Consider the following 17,417-nt stretch of genomic DNA (forward strand, 5'->3'; position numbering starts at 1 on the left):
AGATGCGCAAACTTCCTGCTCTTCTCTCTATGAACAGATATTGGAATCCTGCGTTTGGTGTTAGCAATCAAGCATCGATGTTGGAGAGCAATGGTTGCTTCAAAATCTTGATTTTGAAAGCAAACTTTCGATACCGAATGTTCGACATGTTGGATGACTGGTAAAAGCTTCTCCTTTAACACAAACTGGCCTTGAGAGAACGATCGTTGACTTCGTAAGTTGCGCCATTACAGAGAAGTTTGGTAGTCGATCTGGTCTTTTGGACAGTCCCGAATCAAACGCTCATCATGATGACCCGATTCCCAATATCCAGTGGATGAGTTGATCTGTGGTCAGCAAGTCGGTATGGCACAAACGCACAAGTTGTGCAATGATTTCTTCCATTTGTACCATGCTGCATACCATCATGGCCATAAGAGAACACTATCAACGCGCCTTGTAAAATATATGCCGCCCATATATCCTTCTGCTTACCACCATTTGTTGTTCCTGATAATAGACAGCCTTTCCACCCCGACATGATGGTAGACTTCCCTGATTTACCCATCGTGCTTCTGATAGACTCTTCACTAGTACCTTAGCCATTGTGATGATTTGCGTAAGGGTTCTGAAAGCCTTGAAGACGACGACGTCCACCACCACCGGGTCCACCACCAGATCTGGGCCCATTCTGGTTTGCAGACTGTCCCTGCTGCTGGGCACCATTGTTGAAGCCTTGAGCACCTTGGGCACCACCTTCCTGGTTACCGACGCTATTTTGATTGTTGTTCTGGTTCTGGTTCTGGTTCTGGCCACCACCGTTTTGACCCTGGCCGGCGCCGGCTCTTTGACCGACGCCAGCAGGACCTTGATGCGCGCCACCATAGCCACCTCCGGGGCCGAAGCCATCGGGACGGCCGGGGAAGCCTGGCTGCCCCTGGTTACCCTGATTTTGTTGTTGTTGACCACCGGGGCCGTTTTGGCCGCCGGCGCCTCCACCTCCAGCACCACCGGCACCGGCACCTTGAACACCTTGTTGACCAGACTGTTGGTTTTCTTGGTGTTGGCCACCAGCGGCACCTTGCTGACCAACACCTTGATCTCCTTGACCACCTTGACCACCTTGAGCGCCCTGAACCCCTTGGGCACCACCAGCACCACCAGCGCCGCCACCAACACCCTGGCCATTCTGACCACCTTGAGCACCATTGGCACCCTGCTGGTTACCATTCTGCTGGTTGCCATTCTGCTGGTTGTTCAGCTCTTGGTTATTGACACCTTGCTGATTGCCATTGCCATTACCATTGACGTGGTCCTGATTCCGGTTGTTGCCAGCCTGACCCTGACCCTGGTTATTCCCTTGCTGTTGTTGGTTGTTGTTGTTGAAGCCTTGCTGGTTCTGGCCATTGTTCCCGCTTTGACCCTTATTCTGGTTGTTACCTTGGTTCTGGTTGTTCCCTTGGTTCTGGTTGTTCCCTTGGTTCTGGTTGTTCCCTTGGTTCTGGTTGTTCCCTTGGTTCTGACCATTGCCATTGCCATGGTTCTGGTTCTGGTTTAGGTTGTTGCCCTGGTTGCGGTTGTTGCCTTGGCCCTGGATGTTTCCTTGTTGTTGGTTGTTGTTGTTGTTGTTGTTGTTGTTGTTGTTGTTGTTGTTGTTGTTGTTGAAGCCTTGCTGGTTTTGGCCATTAAAGCCGCCTTGATCCTCGTTGCGGTTGTTGTTGTTGCCTTGCTGGTTCTGACCATTGAAGCCTCCTTGACGGTTACCAAACTGCTGGTTGTTGTTGTCGTTGCCCTCGCGCTGGCCGTTCCTATAGTTTTTATTGTTGAAGCCGCCCTGGCCATTGTTTCCTTGGTTACCAAACTGCTGATTGCGATTGCCTTGGTTGTTGTTCTGGCCTCCCTGTCCGCCCTGTCCGCCCTGGCGGTTGCCGAATTGCTGGTTACCTCGATTTTCGCCGTTGAAGTTGTTGCCTTGGTTGTTGTTGTTTTTCTGGCCGCCGAAGCCGCCCTGGCCCCACTGCCGGTTGTTGCCCTGCTGATTCCCCTGGCGATTTCCCTGCTGGTTTCCAACCCCGTTTCTACGTCCTTGCTCCTGGTTGCCTCGGTTCTGGCCACCGTTCTGTTGTCCACCTTGACGCTGACCATTTTGGGCAAAGCCGCCCTGACCCTGGCCCTGACCTCCTTGGCCGCCCTGACCGTTACGAAGCCAAGGGGGAGGACCATTGCCCCATGGGGGCCTATTGTTGTTGCTGTTGTTGTTCTGGTTGTTGTTGTTGTTGTTGTTGTTGTTGTGACCATTAGAGCCACCGTCGTCATCCTCGTCCTCGTCGTCGCCATCGTCCTCGTCGTCATCATCTCCGGCCTGAGTGGTGGAAACAGAAAGATCACGTCTGATCTTCTGGTGTGGAAGCGATGTCGCCCACGGGTTATCCCAAGTTATACAATGAGTGTCAAGTGGATCGCCATAGCTGTATGAGCCGAGGTCAGCGTCTGTCCAAAAGAATGAGATGGGTGGCTTGTTGGAAGGCAACTTACCAGCTGACCGAGTCGGAAACCATAATGCCGCGGCTAGTCGTGTCTGCGGTTAAGAGCGGTAGGGCAGCGACACCGCCAACAAGCAGGATCGCCGCCACGCTGGTGCGAAGACAACTCAGAGGCATGTTGGTTTTCTGACCAGGCACTGGCCGATACTGAAGTTTCTCAATATGAAATCTACGTTGGCTTGGATAGTGTTGTAAAGGATTCGAGGACAGGCGTGGAAGCAACGCGAGTGAAAGGAGACTTTTTCATTTTTGCTGGCACAGGCAGAGAAAACCTGGCACATGGATATGGCATGTGATTCTCCAAAGTTTTACCTCAGAAGCAAGGTGACGGAACGACCTGGGGAAAATTCCTGGTTCAAATGCTCCGTGACCAAGGTAGCGGACATGTGCGTTGAGTCTATGCAGTGCAGAAGGCAGTGCGTGCCATCAAGGTACGATATCCATATATCTAGGTAATAAGCAACGCAACGCAATCCATGATGGTGAAGGAGAAGAGGATCGGGATGGCAGGACATAACGACGGAATGATACTCCACGGAGTTTGCGTAATGGGACAAGATGCAGCTATTCACTTGTTGAAGTGTACGGCGCTGCCGGTCGACATTGGTTGCTACAAACTGGTAGCACCATGTTGAGGTTTGGACGAGAAGCTGGGGACAGATGTATTATTGAAACGACAACGGCATTGTTGATTTTTTGTAAGGGCTCTGCGCCTTTGAGGTGTGGAGGGTGGCGGTGTCCCAAAAAGACGCTCAATAAGTAGCCATCACATGTGTTCTGCGCAGTACTGTAAGTGGTGCAGGAAGAAGGAAGAGATGGCATGATGGAAGTTGAAGTTGAAGGTCGAAGAAGACCTGTGACGAAGTTCGTTCGGTCTGTATAAGTGGGAACGAGCACATACCAGCAGCCTAAGCGGATAATTAAGTCGGGCAGCCTCCAAGATGGCTTATTGACCATGGATGGACCTGCTTGTTTACCAATGCTGCTGCTGCACGGACCCTAGAGCTAAACACCTAGATTTTGCCCCGGTACTTGCCCAGTAGAGGTAAGTACACAGTAAGGTACCTAACCTCAGACCTCTGGCTGCAACCCAACACTGAACCAGAACCTCCACTGGAACTTCCGTTCCTCTCACAGCTGGAGCCTCGTCTTCTGGGCCCGTCATTGTCCGCCGCGTTTTCCAACATCCGTCGCCTTCCATCTGAAAAGTCATTCTTCAACTTGCACCACCTTTTACCATTCTGCGGTATTCTACCACCAGCTTTTCCGTCTCTTGACTTGGGACTTGCATTCAGAACCATTACCCGATTCAACAGACTCCCGACCGTACCCTTCCGTCAACCCTCTCTGGCGCAATCGTACTCCCCCGATTAGTTGCTTGCGAGCCTCGCGCCTCGTCCTTGAACTCCGAATCCGTTAGCTGTATAGCATACACCTCGCTTTGCTTCTTTGCTGCCATGGCAAGCAAGAACTCGTCGGCGCCCGTCAAGGTCTCCGGCTCGGCAGCCAATTACACACCTGCGACCCTGGATCCTGAGTTGCGGTCCGCCATCAATTCGGTCTTGATCGAAGAGGGCCATGTCGGCAAGTACGTAACCCCTTCCCATGTTCCTTTGGAGATGAGCCCTGTTGACCCGGTCACCTTGTTGTTTTCCCAAACAGGATCCAAGACCACCTCTTGCATTCGCTACATGCCCACTCGTCCAACTGGCCCACGACGGTCCAGAACCACGCCCTCGCGCTCCTCCGCTCCGGCGAAATCAGTACCTTCCCCGCCCTTCTACGACGAGTCTTGGAAGATGTGCGCCACGACACAGCCAATGCTCCCTCGGGCGATGCCAACGGAGGCGGTGTAAACGGAAAGAAGCTAGCCAACGGCGCCGACACTACCAACGGCAACGTTCCCGCTGCGACAACGACAGCACCCAGCCTAGCGGTTCCGCAGGCCGTTATCAATGACGCGCTCAAAGTCACGCGCGAAAGCCTGGAGATGGTGTGTGAGATTGAGGCGAACGGGGCGACGTGACATGTTTGATTCCCCCCAAAACAAGAAAACTTGAACCAGGTCATACACACAGAGCACACCCATCCAGTTTTGATTATCTTTTTATTACACACAAATCCTCAGAATCCATGTCATTCCTGCGGCGATGTACACAAAAAAAAAAAAGGCCAGTACCGTTGCTGACCTCGGCTTTGGTATTTCGTTATAGGGGTCTGGCGCCGGCGCCAACAGTAAGCAGCCAGTTGGGCTGGGAACTGAGGGAAGCAATAAACGAAGGAAACTGTCATCGTCAAGAGACGATCGAGTCTACTGTCAAGTTGACAGTCATCCCAATCATATCGATGGTGGTCACGGTCAGGGTATCAACGGCGGCGAGAAAGAGGAGGAGGAAAGCGATGGTCGCAACCAAGGTGTTGTCTCAGATTCGACACTAGCAGCGGCCACCACAGAGGATGACCCGTCGATATCCGATGACGATCAACGAGAGATTGTCAGAAGACATCACCCAAGAGTAACCAACGCCCTACCGAATGCTCTTCGGAGAGCCGGCTTGTTGCCCCAGAGGTTTTATGATATTCGGCCTCAAGATCAGGGGCATCACGAGGCTCAACACCAACATCCACAACAACCCCAACAACACCAAACCGCTCGACGTCCCCTGCCTGGAGCTCCAACCCGCACACATGTTCAACCACAGCCACAGTTGAAACCTCAGCCTAGCGCATCACATACTGAACTGAGCAGTGCGCCGGAGGCACCTCAGACTCAAGACACCGTAGGGACAGCTGTCAGGGCAGGCTCCTCAGGGCAACTGAGTTAGATAGCATGGCTGTGTTGGGGAAACAGGAATCGCCGAGGATTGTCTAGATGGCATGTACATAGCTGGGAACCTGATGTAACCGGTCGCCTTGACGGGCCGCCAGTGAATCCATAGCCTCGGTACATATATGGCACAAACAACATCATGGCTTGGTGACTGCTTGGTTTTCATTCCATCAGCTGGTTCAGAACAGTATCTTATAATATGTTTCGCAAAGGGTTCTGGGACAATGCACATCCTTTAAGGGAAAGAAGGCCAATGTGGGTGTGATGTCGTCCAACCCAAAAAATGGGCTAGGGTGATGATGGTCTACAAAATATGAGAACTTACAGCGATAGCTGCCTAGACTCCATGGCCATTATATTGTACAGGCGCCCATCAATCAAAATGCGAATGAGCTCAAGGGCGGCTTAAAAAGAGAGGGCATAGTTATATTAGGATGAGTTTGACAATGAACCCGTCTATTGGATAGCACTTGGTTTAATAACTAGTTATCTTAAGCCCGGCCCTTTTCTGTACAAGCCATAACCCCGGGGCACGTACCCCTCGCTATCCGGTGTTAGTCGGGTGGCCCGTAGACTCGCCTAGAACCTCCAAAGAATCCATAGAATCGAGGGGCAAGTGCACACCCACCACAATACAATGGGCGGTCGAGCATAGCTTGAGCTCGGGAAGCGCGGGCCAACAGTTTTCCACCTCTACTTATAGCCATTGCACATCAATGACCTCACTCGAGTTGATTTAACAGCTTCAACTCTCAGCCCACGGTAACCTATTCCTAGACCTACAGCACACACACACATACCAATTAGTGCACCACCGTGAGCTTTTTGGCTTGATTCACCTCGGTCGTCTACATTCAGCTTTCCCGTTCACCGGGGCACTTATACAAATTGACCCCTACTAAAAGGAAGCTCCTTACACCACGCCACCAACCCATTCGTATCAACATTCTGACCGACAAAGTCTGTCATTGTACCTGAACAAACACCTTCACCGCACTTCTTTCAACTCTTAATAAAAAAACAACTCACTGTAATAACCAACTTCTCAAATAATTTTGCCAAAGATGCCCATCTATGCCGGCGAAGACGGCACACCACACCTGTACACCCCCTCCTCGGCCTCATCCGACACCACCACCTTCCCACCCACCATCCCGCCGAACGCCCAAAGCCAACACAACCGACACGATGCCGAAAAGCATCCGCACGAGGTTGCCCCCGCTCCCCAAGTGGGAGGCCGAGCGCCTCAGTCGGAGCAGATTCGGTTTCCTAGCGCCAAGCCGACCGTGATTTTGTTTTTGAGGCATTGTGGGTGTCCTTGTAAGTTTGTATTCCCTTTTCTCACTTCCCCCCCCCCCCCCCCCCCCCCCATCTTTTCACTTTATTTGTCTTTCTCTCATTATCTCCGCGCTTTCCTGTCTTTTCTTTCTTTCTTTTCTTTCCCTTGCCGGGTACTTACACCACCCCCCCAAAAAAAAGTCGCAGAAAAAGCCTTCCGGATCCTCACCGCCCTCTCCGTCTCGCACCCCAACCTGCACTTCCTCGCCGTCTCCCACTCGTCCCCCCAAGACACCGACGCCTGGGTCATCGACGTCGGCGGCGAGTGGGAAGCTGACGTGATCGTCGACGAGTCCCGCGCCTTGTACGCCCAGTGGGGCTTGGGGACCACATCCACCTGGTACGCGTACAAGCCGTGGGCGCTGTGGAATACGTACAAGCTGGGTGTTGCCGAGGGGATCTGGGGACGCAAGGAGAAGCCAAGGGCGGCTAGCGTGGGATCGAATTCGAGCGATGACCACAGTGGTGATGGAAAAGGAATGAGTGTGCACGAGAGGACGGGAGGCACGTACAGCTCGGGAAGTGTCTGGCAGATGGGAGGAGCGTTTGCGGTGGATAGGATGGGGTTTGTGAGGTGGGTTGGCGTGCCGCAGGATGCCAGTGAGGTGCCAGATCTGAAGAGGGCGGTGGAGGTTTTGGAGGAACAGTATGGTGGGCCGGGGCAGGGGAATGGGAGTGTCAAATCGAAGAAGAACGGGAAGGCTTAGTATGAGATTGTTGTTTCTTCGCCGTGGGATGGGTTTTGAAAGTCTTTGTTGGGGCGGTAATTGGTGTTCGGTGTGCTGCATGTTTTTGTGGGTGTTTGGGTTGGCTGGCATCGTGAAATAATGGGACCAAGGAAGTTTCCATGAAGGCCTTTCTTTCTAGCATGAAATGGGGGGAAGTCTTATTACGTTAAAAGCAAAATGATAAACCTAGTGGATGAAAATGAATAGGAGTGTCAGGAAGTCGGATATGCAGTGACAAGAACCCTGCAATTGCTGTGTTCTCAATATTATGCTCTTGATTGAATGGAGTTGTTCCGTGTTAACTTTCTACCTTGTCCATACCATCTACCTATGTGCTTTGTTTCTTGGCCATTCCGTTTGCTCGTCCCCTGACACCTGCCCTTCACCAATTTTCAGGTTAAAGGTCTCCTCCCAATCCTCAAGACCGGACGCTTGCAATGTCTGTGTGACAACACTTACCCAGCCTATTATCCTCTCTCTTAAACCACCTTAAATCACCACTCAACTAACAGCCAAATACTCCATCTGGACGTCCCACTCAGATCCCAACCCCCTCAGCTTCCTCAACAACACCACTTTACTGCTACTCCTCCTCCTCGAGCCCGTCGCCTCCTCTTTTCCGTCCTCACAGTCCGACATTAGCGCTGCTGTATGTACACGGAAGTGCTCTGGGACGTCGTAGGGAGAGTCGGGGCTGCGCATCCGGTGTTGAGATTGCGTTGGCGGTGAGTGTCTAGGACTGAAGGCCATGCGAGATGATTGTTTCCGTGAATGTGGCGAGTGTGAGTGTGATTGAGTTGTGGAATATGAGTGGTGGGCGGTTGTCGTGGGGATCGGACTCCAGTTCATCTGTTGTTGTTGTTGTTGTTGTTGTTGTTGTTGTTGTTGTTGTTCTTGTTGTTCTTGTTGTTGTTGTTGTTGTTGGGTTTGAACAAGCGGGGTGGGTGGTTCGAGAAAGATGCTCGGGGTTGAGTATGTGCCTGTTGTGGTTGTCCAGGCGGGTGAGGTCGCTGATATTGTCGTTGATGTTGCTGCGGTGATTGCCGATGATAGTGTCATTTGAACTGTTACTGGCGCATTGTGTACGTCCACGTCCATGTACATCGTGCCGCCGGGCTCAGTAGCGTCCATTTCGTACGATGACGCAGCCGAGTAGGAGCAACCGCCGAGCGAGTGTACTGAGTGCTGATCTTCAGCCAGCAGCAGGGATGGGTCGACGGGGAGATCATGCGGGCTCATGCTGAGGTCTAACTGGGCCAGGTCGATTGTTCCTGAGCCGACTGATCCCGATCCGGATCCTGATGAGGAAACTATGGTGGCCGTGCCGTCAGGATCGTTGTAACCGAAAGGTGTGTCTTGTAGCTCGCTGGACCACATCTCACCAGGGGCGAGAGGGTACGAGAACGGCGAGCCGGTCGCGTCTGGGGGAGAAGCTTGGTGTGATGGTGCGTAATCGGAGTCAGAGGGGTGCAAATGCCTCTCCTCGAGCTTGATAGTGTAATCGGCTATCGATGCCATGATGTCGGCGCGCCAGACATTCTCGCAGCGGGCCGGGTTGCGACGAAGCAAATCAAGAGCGGCACGGCGAACTTCGGGATGACGGCATTTGATAGCGACAAAGAACAAGGGGGCTATGACGTGAGTTTCGAAGGTGAACATGGCGGAGAAGCGGCGTGCGTCTGTTGGCGAGGCTGCTGTTCCTGCTGCTGTCACTGTCCTGGCTTTGATCGTCTGATTTTCACGTGTTGTAGGGCTGGAAAGAGTTTCGATGAAGGCGGCTGCCCGGGGAATGATGGCGGAAAAGAAGGAGATGTGGTCATCAAATGCGGTTTCGTTAGTGCTCAATGCTGTTGATATCCAAATGTGGATGGTCTTGGTGTGTATTTCGATCAGGTCGACACATCCCAGTGGGAGAAGTTTTTGGTTTCTTGAAAGGAAGAGCGAGAATGCGACGTTGAATCTGGACAGCTTCCTCATCAATAGATCCTGCTCCCCTTCCAGTACCCGCAGTTCTTCTGGTGATACTTGTTGATACTTTGCCGGCTTTGATTTCTTTGTGAACCTGAGACACTCTTCCATGAAGTCGTGTAGAGCGTACCGAACTTGATCAATCGTTTCGAAGGTCATCGGAACGTCGATCGTCGTCTTCAGGGGTACTGGTATAGCAGTGGGATCTCCACCGACCATCAACAAAGTTAGACTGATTCGAGTGTACATGGGAACGATGTGATCTCGTATGATCGCGAATTCGGGATTCCCCCGTAGCGACGGTTTTCGTTCGAGCTCGCTCAATATCTGATGCCCTTGGTTTAAGTGGATAAGTGATTCGACATCCTTGAATTGCATAAACTCGAGAAAGACGAAGAGGATGCAGGTGAGAAGTGGTACAAGGGGCCTTGAGTCGACGTCTGGCATCCGGTCTAAGAGACAAGAAATGGCCTTGTTGTATTGGAATAGCGCAAATGACTGCTTGCCGGTAATGTCGACGTAGGGCGCCACCGCACTGCGTACCATTACCTCGTGCAAGCTGCTAACAGCCAACACGGCGTGTTTCACTGCCGGCTCGGATTCGCATATCTGGAGCACAAGCACACGCCAAAAAGCACCGTCGAAGTCACCGGAAAGACAAGGTGCCGTAACGTCCTGGAAGAAGTGGAAGGAACGCTTTTCGTCGGAGGAGGCCCATTCGTAAAAGACAGATAGCGAGCCGTGAGGGCTGTTGGCACCGGTATGGGACACGCCGCCGGACCTTCGGGGCCTCCTGCTGATCATGGCTTTTGCGTCCAAGTATCCATCGCATCTTCGGCCAGTCTTTGTGCAACGGACACAAAACGGTTTCGCCTCATCACACTTGACTTTGCGGATTCTATACGCGAGTGTTAGACTCAATTTTCCAATTGGTTGAGGGCGTCAAGAGGAAATCCGGTTGTTGATGTATCCATAAAACCGGTTTTTTTTGGGCGAGACTGGGTAGCTGAGGATGGGGGAGCTCGGACTTACTTGCAGGTTAGACATCCAGTTCTTACTTTCTTCGATCCTTTCCTTCCCGACTGAGCAGGACGTGTAGAAGATGATGCTCCCAAAGAGTCTGGACGAGGACCCATGATAGTCATGGCCTCCCTGGTACCCTTAGCTCGGTGATAACTCATCCCTATTTGCTGCTGCATCTTTGTTTGTGGAGGGTTCGTAGGAGGCCAAGTTCGGACTCAGAGACTGTTCATGAAATCCGAGCTGTACTGGTTCTGGTTCGGGAACTTGACGAGGAGGAAAGAAGGGCCCAGGATAAAGTGTGCCTTCGTTGAGAAAAAAGGAAAGAAGGCGAGCTGGATTGCAAGGTGTAGAGCATGAATGGGTAAGATATCAAGTTGACCGAGAATAAGCTTTGTGGATCAAGGGTAGAAGGCCGAAGCGGTTGTGCCCTCCCATATAAACGAAAAGCATACAAGGCGGTTGTACCTGGCCAGGTGAGAGAGGATGAAATAAGCCCTGGGCTTAGGGCAGTACATATCCATATCATATCTTGGTCATATACACCCCGCCCAGGATGGAACCCCAAACAAAGCCACGAGGGAGGTTTAAAATGGAAATGGGATGGGATGAGGAAGGGTATGATGCTGCCGGTAGCGTAGGTGCATGCCGCCTCACACTCGAGCGAACCAGGAAGGTGCCCTTTCTTGCCCCGTCCCTTGATCGGATGGTATGATTCTGTACTTGTCTCCTTGTCACTGCAAGGCGCCAATCGCATCAGCGAAGGGTAGCAGTAGCATTGGAACAGTAAAATACAAAGTACATGGCTTGCTAAGCACGTGTGTTCTCTGAAGGTGTGGAGGAAGAGGTACCGCAGCGAGAACGAGAGGATTCCCATGGTGTGCCATAGTTCTGGGCATGCTCAACTCAAATCAATGCCTTTCTCGTCTGTGCCCGTCTTGTCATACCACGAAACAGGGACCATATACACCACCACGGCTGCGTATACTGGCTCTCAGACTTGTGACGACAGGTTCGGGCAGACGAAAAGGGGGTAGGCGCGGTACAATGGCCAATGGCCGTCTGGATGGATGCAGGACGGTGTCACCCCCATCATAGATTGGAAAGCCACCAGGAGATGGTTTCGTACGCCCCCTTGGCCTCCAGAACATGGAAAATCTGTGCTGGAAGAGGAAGACAGGCAGAAGGATTTGGTGACAATCCAGAAACCGCCAAGCCGGGGCAAGGAAAGCTTCCCAGAGGTGGCCGCCATGTTATGTTACACCGGCAAGCATGACCAACAGCATCGAGGACCGCGGACGAGAGGGAACATGATCGATCCTGGGAAATTGTTGGCCATCGAAATCAGGCAGCCGTTTAAGGTCCCGTTGACTTTGAAACAGTGGCCGTTGAGGTGAGGCATAACGAAGAGAGATCGGGGCAGTGAACGGGAGACGGTGCTAACTATCCTCGGCGATATGGAAAGACCCTCGATCCCTGAAGTCATTGATAATACAGAAGCAGGATAGATCTGCACCGGTCGTTCGTTGTTCGTTGCTTTCGTCGGGTTTGGTACTTGTTGTTGCTGGGGCTACACTTGCTTGTCACTTTCACAGCCCTGTCATTGAGGGGTTGACAATCCAAAGATCAAAGCAAGGGTTGCTGACTGCCGGGGGGCTCGGGCAAGAACGTGGTGTTAGTGCTTACGCTGTGATGTCTAACAACGGAGTTGGCGGCTAAGCTGTTATCTCTAGCCTTCGCTCACAGCTATCGATAACAGCAAAGCACGGCACCTAACAACTGTTTCCATCCAGAGGAATATTCTAGGAAACAGCAACTTAGCCCAGTGAGCCCAGTCAACGCAACTTCCCGTTATCAACTTCCAGTCTTCAACAACCTAAACACCAGCGGTCCTGAAATTCAAAGTCGTGCTTTCTTTCATGAGCAGATCCATAACACCGAAATTTTGACGGATAAAGGTGGCACCAAGTACCGTCCAATTGGGCTTGACCCTAAGAGTCATTGTTCCAGGTCCGCGTATTATAGCATTCCCCCCTCTTTGGGCCTTCGCACTATTGGTTGACCCCCCACTTGTCCCCTACCCGATTCTTCGCATGATCTCACATGTAAGGTTTTCTGTCGTTTTAAGACTCTTTGACCTTTCCCATACAGTATTTCGCCCACCTTGTTTGCCCTGCCACCATCAACCACCAGTCAACATGTGCCAACCTTCAAACACGACCATCGTGGACGTTGAGAGTATAACTCCATCATCGAGAGGAGACACAGCAACGAGGACGGCAGTTCTTCCATGTTCACCTTGAAAGGTTTCACGGTCACCATCACCTCGCAAACCAACGAATGAAAAAAAATACACCATCCAGCAGGGCGGCCGGGCACGATAAAGTTTTAGACAACCAGGATGTAATCCAATTCGTGCCGATGATCAACAGGCAAATACCTGTCCCCTCGCTTCCACTCTTTAAGCTTTCCAACAGATGAGACCATGCAACCTTAAATGCACGGTTCTACTTGATTTCCCGACAGGCTGCGTAACGCGCCCTTTGTCCAACATGATGCAGGCACTTGTCTGTATGGGACCTCAACACATGATACCTATCGTTTCTTTTCCTTTCACCTCATGGCCCCCTTCCGGTGGATCGGCGTTGTTAGCCACACCGCCCTTCCGTATCCCGTGTTCCGTGTTCCGGCCTCCGAGCCTCTCCGTCTCCAAGCTCCATCTCCGTCACCGGCTTCGTCCTCTCCGTTCGACATCCGCAGTACTTCAGGCTTCTCTATGCCAGATAAGGCCAAGCTATTCACGGAACTTAAGATACTTCTCATTTTGAGTCCTAGAACAACAACATCCTCCTATCACCAATACTTCGTTTCAGCGAAGGACCGTATCACCGAGCACCATCTTCAAGACATAATATTCGTGTAACGCCGGATGGCTTGGAAATATCGGCGGATATAAGACCCAAGCGGCCAGCGGTTCCCCTTATCAGCCTCGATGCGCATAGGGCTGGGCCCAAGCAAGACACTTGTCAGATTCTATCGGGCAAGAAAATAAACTACTCGCTAGGCCCGCATGGCCGCAGCATCCCATGCACTCACAAGTCCTATATGGGGGTGTGATTCGGATGTAGATGGTTTGAACGCGCCTCATCAAGCGACTCAAGGCTGAAATCGATCACCTTGTATCAACTTCATATGTTCGGCTTTACATCACAGCTTCCCCACCTTAAACGACCAAAAATCCATATGCGGCGACGGCATTTGGTTGGTGGTCAACAAGCAATTTCCAGCTAAGCACAACAAGACGGGAATATCATCTCCCCAGAGCATTATAGGCGTAAGCTTCACCTCTGCTGCGGAAATTGGACTGGTGCGGTTACGTGCCATGACCATCATTTCCCCCACCTCTTTATTTTGAGCAAGTTTAACCTTCTTTCCACGACACTCGCTTGGGCAACATTCAACATCCACCACCAAGCCCTGCGCCACACCGCCAAACCAGGTAAGGAACGATATCATTTCGCTGATGGAATGGCGGGCTCTTTGACTCATTCGCTGAATTGGCAGCGTAGCTTTGTATTTCATGCGGCACCAGGCGAGAATGAAAAAAAAAAAGAACGGTCTGGTCCAGTCACGGTCCCACTTGTATAAGTGCGAGCACCTCGGACTTTTCATACCCCTGCAACCACTAACCTTCCCCCAACCTAAATACAACCCGCTTCCCACTTCCCATCACCTACTCGACTACTGGACACATACGCGCATACCGCTAATTCTCATTCGATTTGGATTCCTCTTAGCTCCCCTTAGCGGACCACCATACCCGATCTGGGTCTTGAAGCGAGAGTTTAGCACCCAGAGGGTTACAGCGGGCTTGTAACTGGGGGCCAGTCTTGATTGTTAGAAGTTTAGCTCCCCCTTTTAAGGTATCCAAATCGAATGAGAATTAGCGGTATATGCTATCAATACCGAGAGCAAGATGCTTTTGGCCCAGCTGGAATAGACGCGGACATGCGGTAGGCTTGTCGTTGCCGAATTTGGTGAACATCACACTTACCAAAGACGCCCACATGTTACTTACCCGATGTTGGAATAAGGCAAAGCGCATCAACACACCCACTCAACTTGACGAAGACATGCTCTTTTGCATGTCCGTCTTGGTTTTAAGCGCGCGTCTGGAACGGAGATGATGTGGAAGGAAGAGAGGCTTCTAAATGCAGAGAAAGAAAGTGGAAGGACAATGTGTGACTTGACTTCAACACAGCCGAATCTCCAGCCACCTGCCTGGTATTGTTCTCAATGGCATCTACACGAAAAGCACACTTAAGACAGTCTCCGGATCATAATGCCCGTGGCAGGAAAAAAAAGGAGAAAAAAAGAAAAAGAAACAGTGCGGTGCCAGACATCCGCTCATGCATCGTTCCTCCTTCCACTTCCCCTTTCCCGTCTTCGGTACTCGATTATGCCCATCCAAATGCATTTACAACTAAGGGTACTAGAAACTGTACCATTCCATATCCTCCATGTTGCTCACATTACGCTTTACAAATCCTGTTCGCGATGGCATCTGCAGAGACAAACTACCCCAAGACCAGGACTATCCCTGAATACCGGTTAAAACCAGACAAAAGCATTAAATAAACGGGAAAATATGAAAGAAAAGGCTGTGCCACAGACATGAAGGACCGGCCATGCATCTTAATTCTCCTTTTCTCCCCTTTCCCGTCTCCAGTGCCTAAAGGTGCTTGACTAAACCCATCCAATCGCTTCCAACTATGGCGACTGGGAATGAACTTTCAATCATCACTTCACATCAACAACCAGTGCGCCCTACCCTACCAATCTACCTACCTTACCTAGAGGTACTTTGTCCATCTTTCACTGTAGCGTACCCCCGGAACCAGACAGCGACTACTATCTCTACCATCGCTTAGCATTACCGTTCTCGTCCAATACTCACACACCTACTCTACTCACTGCTACACACATGACACATGCAAGATAAACTTTCCATCTACGTATGTATGTGCCTAGACTACATCTTAAACTCAAACTGAATACCCTTGCGCCACAACCGGACGTTACTCCGCACGCGATCTTTACCATTAAGGATTCGGTACCTAATACCACACCGAATTATGCTCCTCCAGAAAGGCTTTTGAGAAATCATGTACCTAACCCCCTTGGTGACACTGTTGACTTGTTCAACACATCCCATTGAATCGAGCATTGTCTTCTCACCTTCCTATCCTGCTTTAACTGCTCCATGTTTTCATGACGCAGACGAAGACATAAGTACCTGTACAGTAGAATTCGTGGCAGAGTATTGGATACAAAGCACTACTTGATACAAAGGGGAGGGGAAACCCGAAACAACTTGTCATGACGCTTCCCAGGGTTTTTTTCCTTGACGTTCGACTTGCTCCAGGTCCTGCATAGGACTCTATGAAGATGATTCATTGGCTTTGAGTGAGTTTGTTTCCCTTCACAGCTGAATATTTGACGCTGCCCATATGGCACTCACACTCCTATGTTCTGTTGGTTTGGTGTCTGGATGTATGCCTACCCCTAGGCAGGTACATGTAGGTATCAGACGAAAGGGGGGGGGAAGATGTCGCGTTGAGGAACTGGGAGAGCGTATTCGGTGATAGATCAGTTTCATACATCCATCCATGTGTGTCAAGATTCTTGATTCTCGGAGAGCTGGACGAGTGCAGTGAAAAGAGGTGGATGGATGAAAACTCAAGTTTTCAACTCGGCGCATACCAGGGTCATTCCTGCCCTACTTGAGCCAGCACAGGCACTAGAACACTACCTAGATACCCGGTCCTCTTCACTCCTTCCCCCTTGAGATTGCGTTCCTTTATCACACTTGCCGCTTAGGATTTGATCTCTACCTCTAGATAGATACCCACAATGATTCCTGATCGGGGGCAGTGAACGTGACTTTGACCAAAGTTCTGGTCATCCCAAAAGATCGATGCTGTTACATTGCCACAAGGAAGATGATGTGATGTACACCACCCATTACAAGCCCCAATATTGTAGAATACGGAAATATTTGATGGGTCCTGGTAAGAAGGGTCCTGGAGACGTAATCCCATCTTGTCACTCGTAGATCCCAGTCCTTATTGCCCGAGTGTCCCATCCAAACGAGCCAGACCGGAATCGAATCCCATACGCCATGGCCACGGACCGGACGTCGTCGGTCCTCATTCCTAAAACCGTGAAATTAGACGAAAACGGCGCTTATTGTGCCACTGACGGCTGCAAGATGGTTCCAAAGTCGAGATAGCAACAGGCAGCAGAATTCCGCTTCCTGGTCTGCTTGAGAGCGGGAGAGGCTTGGTACCTTGCTTAGTTCCGAGTGGGCGGTATAAGGGGAAGTGAGTTTGGGATGTACTACCTCCTTTCAAGACTGCAAAAATGGTGCATTGACAAAGTAAAAGGAGGGCAGATATGGGGGCAGGGTAAGTTCCATGTGTCCACCAATGGTTCAGTGAACAACGGATGTTACTTGGTCTTCTTTTGATTCCACGCCTCCGTCATGGACTCAAGATGTTTTGCTGTCCTGGACATGATGCCGGGGAAATGAGCTTCCCGTCTCAGCCAGCAGCTCCTGAGAGCCTTGCGCCTTCTTACACTTGCAGTAGATGCGTCTCTAAGCCTTCGTCATCCAGCTGGGTTCGCCTGGTGACGAATGTATTCACTTTGTCCATATCGAATCTTAGTTGATACCCTAGGCTCAGATCTCACAACAGCGGGCACGATGAGAGTACTATGTTTAGAAAAAGTGTCAGAACTCAATCAGGCTTCCGAGTAATTCGTGGCTGGGGCAGTGGAGGTAGAACGCATGCCGGGCTGAAAGACAACGGTCTAACCGACCGAAGATAGCTTCATGCATGATGATGGAACCACCAAGCCCTACTTGCGCCAACACGACATGTGAATATCGTGAAGCCTAGGGCTACAACTAGTTTTGATATAGGCCCTGGCATTGACAGGCTGGTTTCG

At 51.1% G+C, this 17,417-nt stretch overlaps 4 protein-coding genes across 4 annotated transcripts; 2 read left to right on the forward strand and 2 right to left on the reverse strand.

The window, feature by feature from the left end:
- Positions 1-274: 274 nt before the first annotated feature.
- Positions 275-3,289, reverse strand: SMAC4_00105 (uncharacterized protein). Its single transcript, XM_066089382.1, has 2 exons — positions 2,515-3,289; positions 275-2,447 (listed from the first exon to the last, which is right to left on the reverse strand). The coding sequence occupies exons 1-2, from the start codon at positions 2,637-2,639 to the stop codon at positions 578-580; spliced, it is 1,995 nt and encodes a 664-aa protein (XP_065946878.1). The 5' UTR covers positions 2,640-3,289; the 3' UTR covers positions 275-577.
- A 224-nt stretch (positions 3,290-3,513) lies between these two features.
- SMAC4_00106 (uncharacterized protein) lies at positions 3,514-5,433 on the forward strand. The gene is made up of 3 exons (XM_003351517.2): positions 3,514-4,110; positions 4,185-4,515; positions 4,736-5,433. Exons 1-3 carry the CDS (start codon positions 3,980-3,982, stop codon positions 5,345-5,347), a joined length of 1,074 nt encoding a protein of 357 aa, XP_003351565.1. The 5' UTR covers positions 3,514-3,979; the 3' UTR covers positions 5,348-5,433.
- Positions 5,434-6,021: 588 nt separating this feature from the next.
- On the forward strand, positions 6,022-7,589 carry SMAC4_00107 (uncharacterized protein). Its single transcript, XM_066089383.1, has 2 exons — positions 6,022-6,672; positions 6,832-7,589. The coding sequence occupies exons 1-2, from the start codon at positions 6,417-6,419 to the stop codon at positions 7,395-7,397; spliced, it is 822 nt and encodes a 273-aa protein (XP_065946879.1). The 5' UTR covers positions 6,022-6,416; the 3' UTR covers positions 7,398-7,589.
- Positions 7,590-7,719: 130 nt separating this feature from the next.
- SMAC4_00108 (uncharacterized protein) lies at positions 7,720-11,154 on the reverse strand. The gene is made up of 2 exons (XM_003351519.2): positions 10,419-11,154; positions 7,720-10,284 (listed from the first exon to the last, which is right to left on the reverse strand). Exons 1-2 carry the CDS (start codon positions 10,583-10,585, stop codon positions 7,920-7,922), a joined length of 2,532 nt encoding a protein of 843 aa, XP_003351567.2. The 5' UTR covers positions 10,586-11,154; the 3' UTR covers positions 7,720-7,919.
- Positions 11,155-17,417: the final 6,263 nt, after the last annotated feature.

The sequence above is a fragment of the Sordaria macrospora genome, chromosome 4 (genome assembly GCF_033870435.1).
Source record: "Sordaria macrospora chromosome 4, complete sequence".
Lineage (NCBI taxonomy): Eukaryota > Fungi > Ascomycota > Sordariomycetes > Sordariales > Sordariaceae > Sordaria > Sordaria macrospora.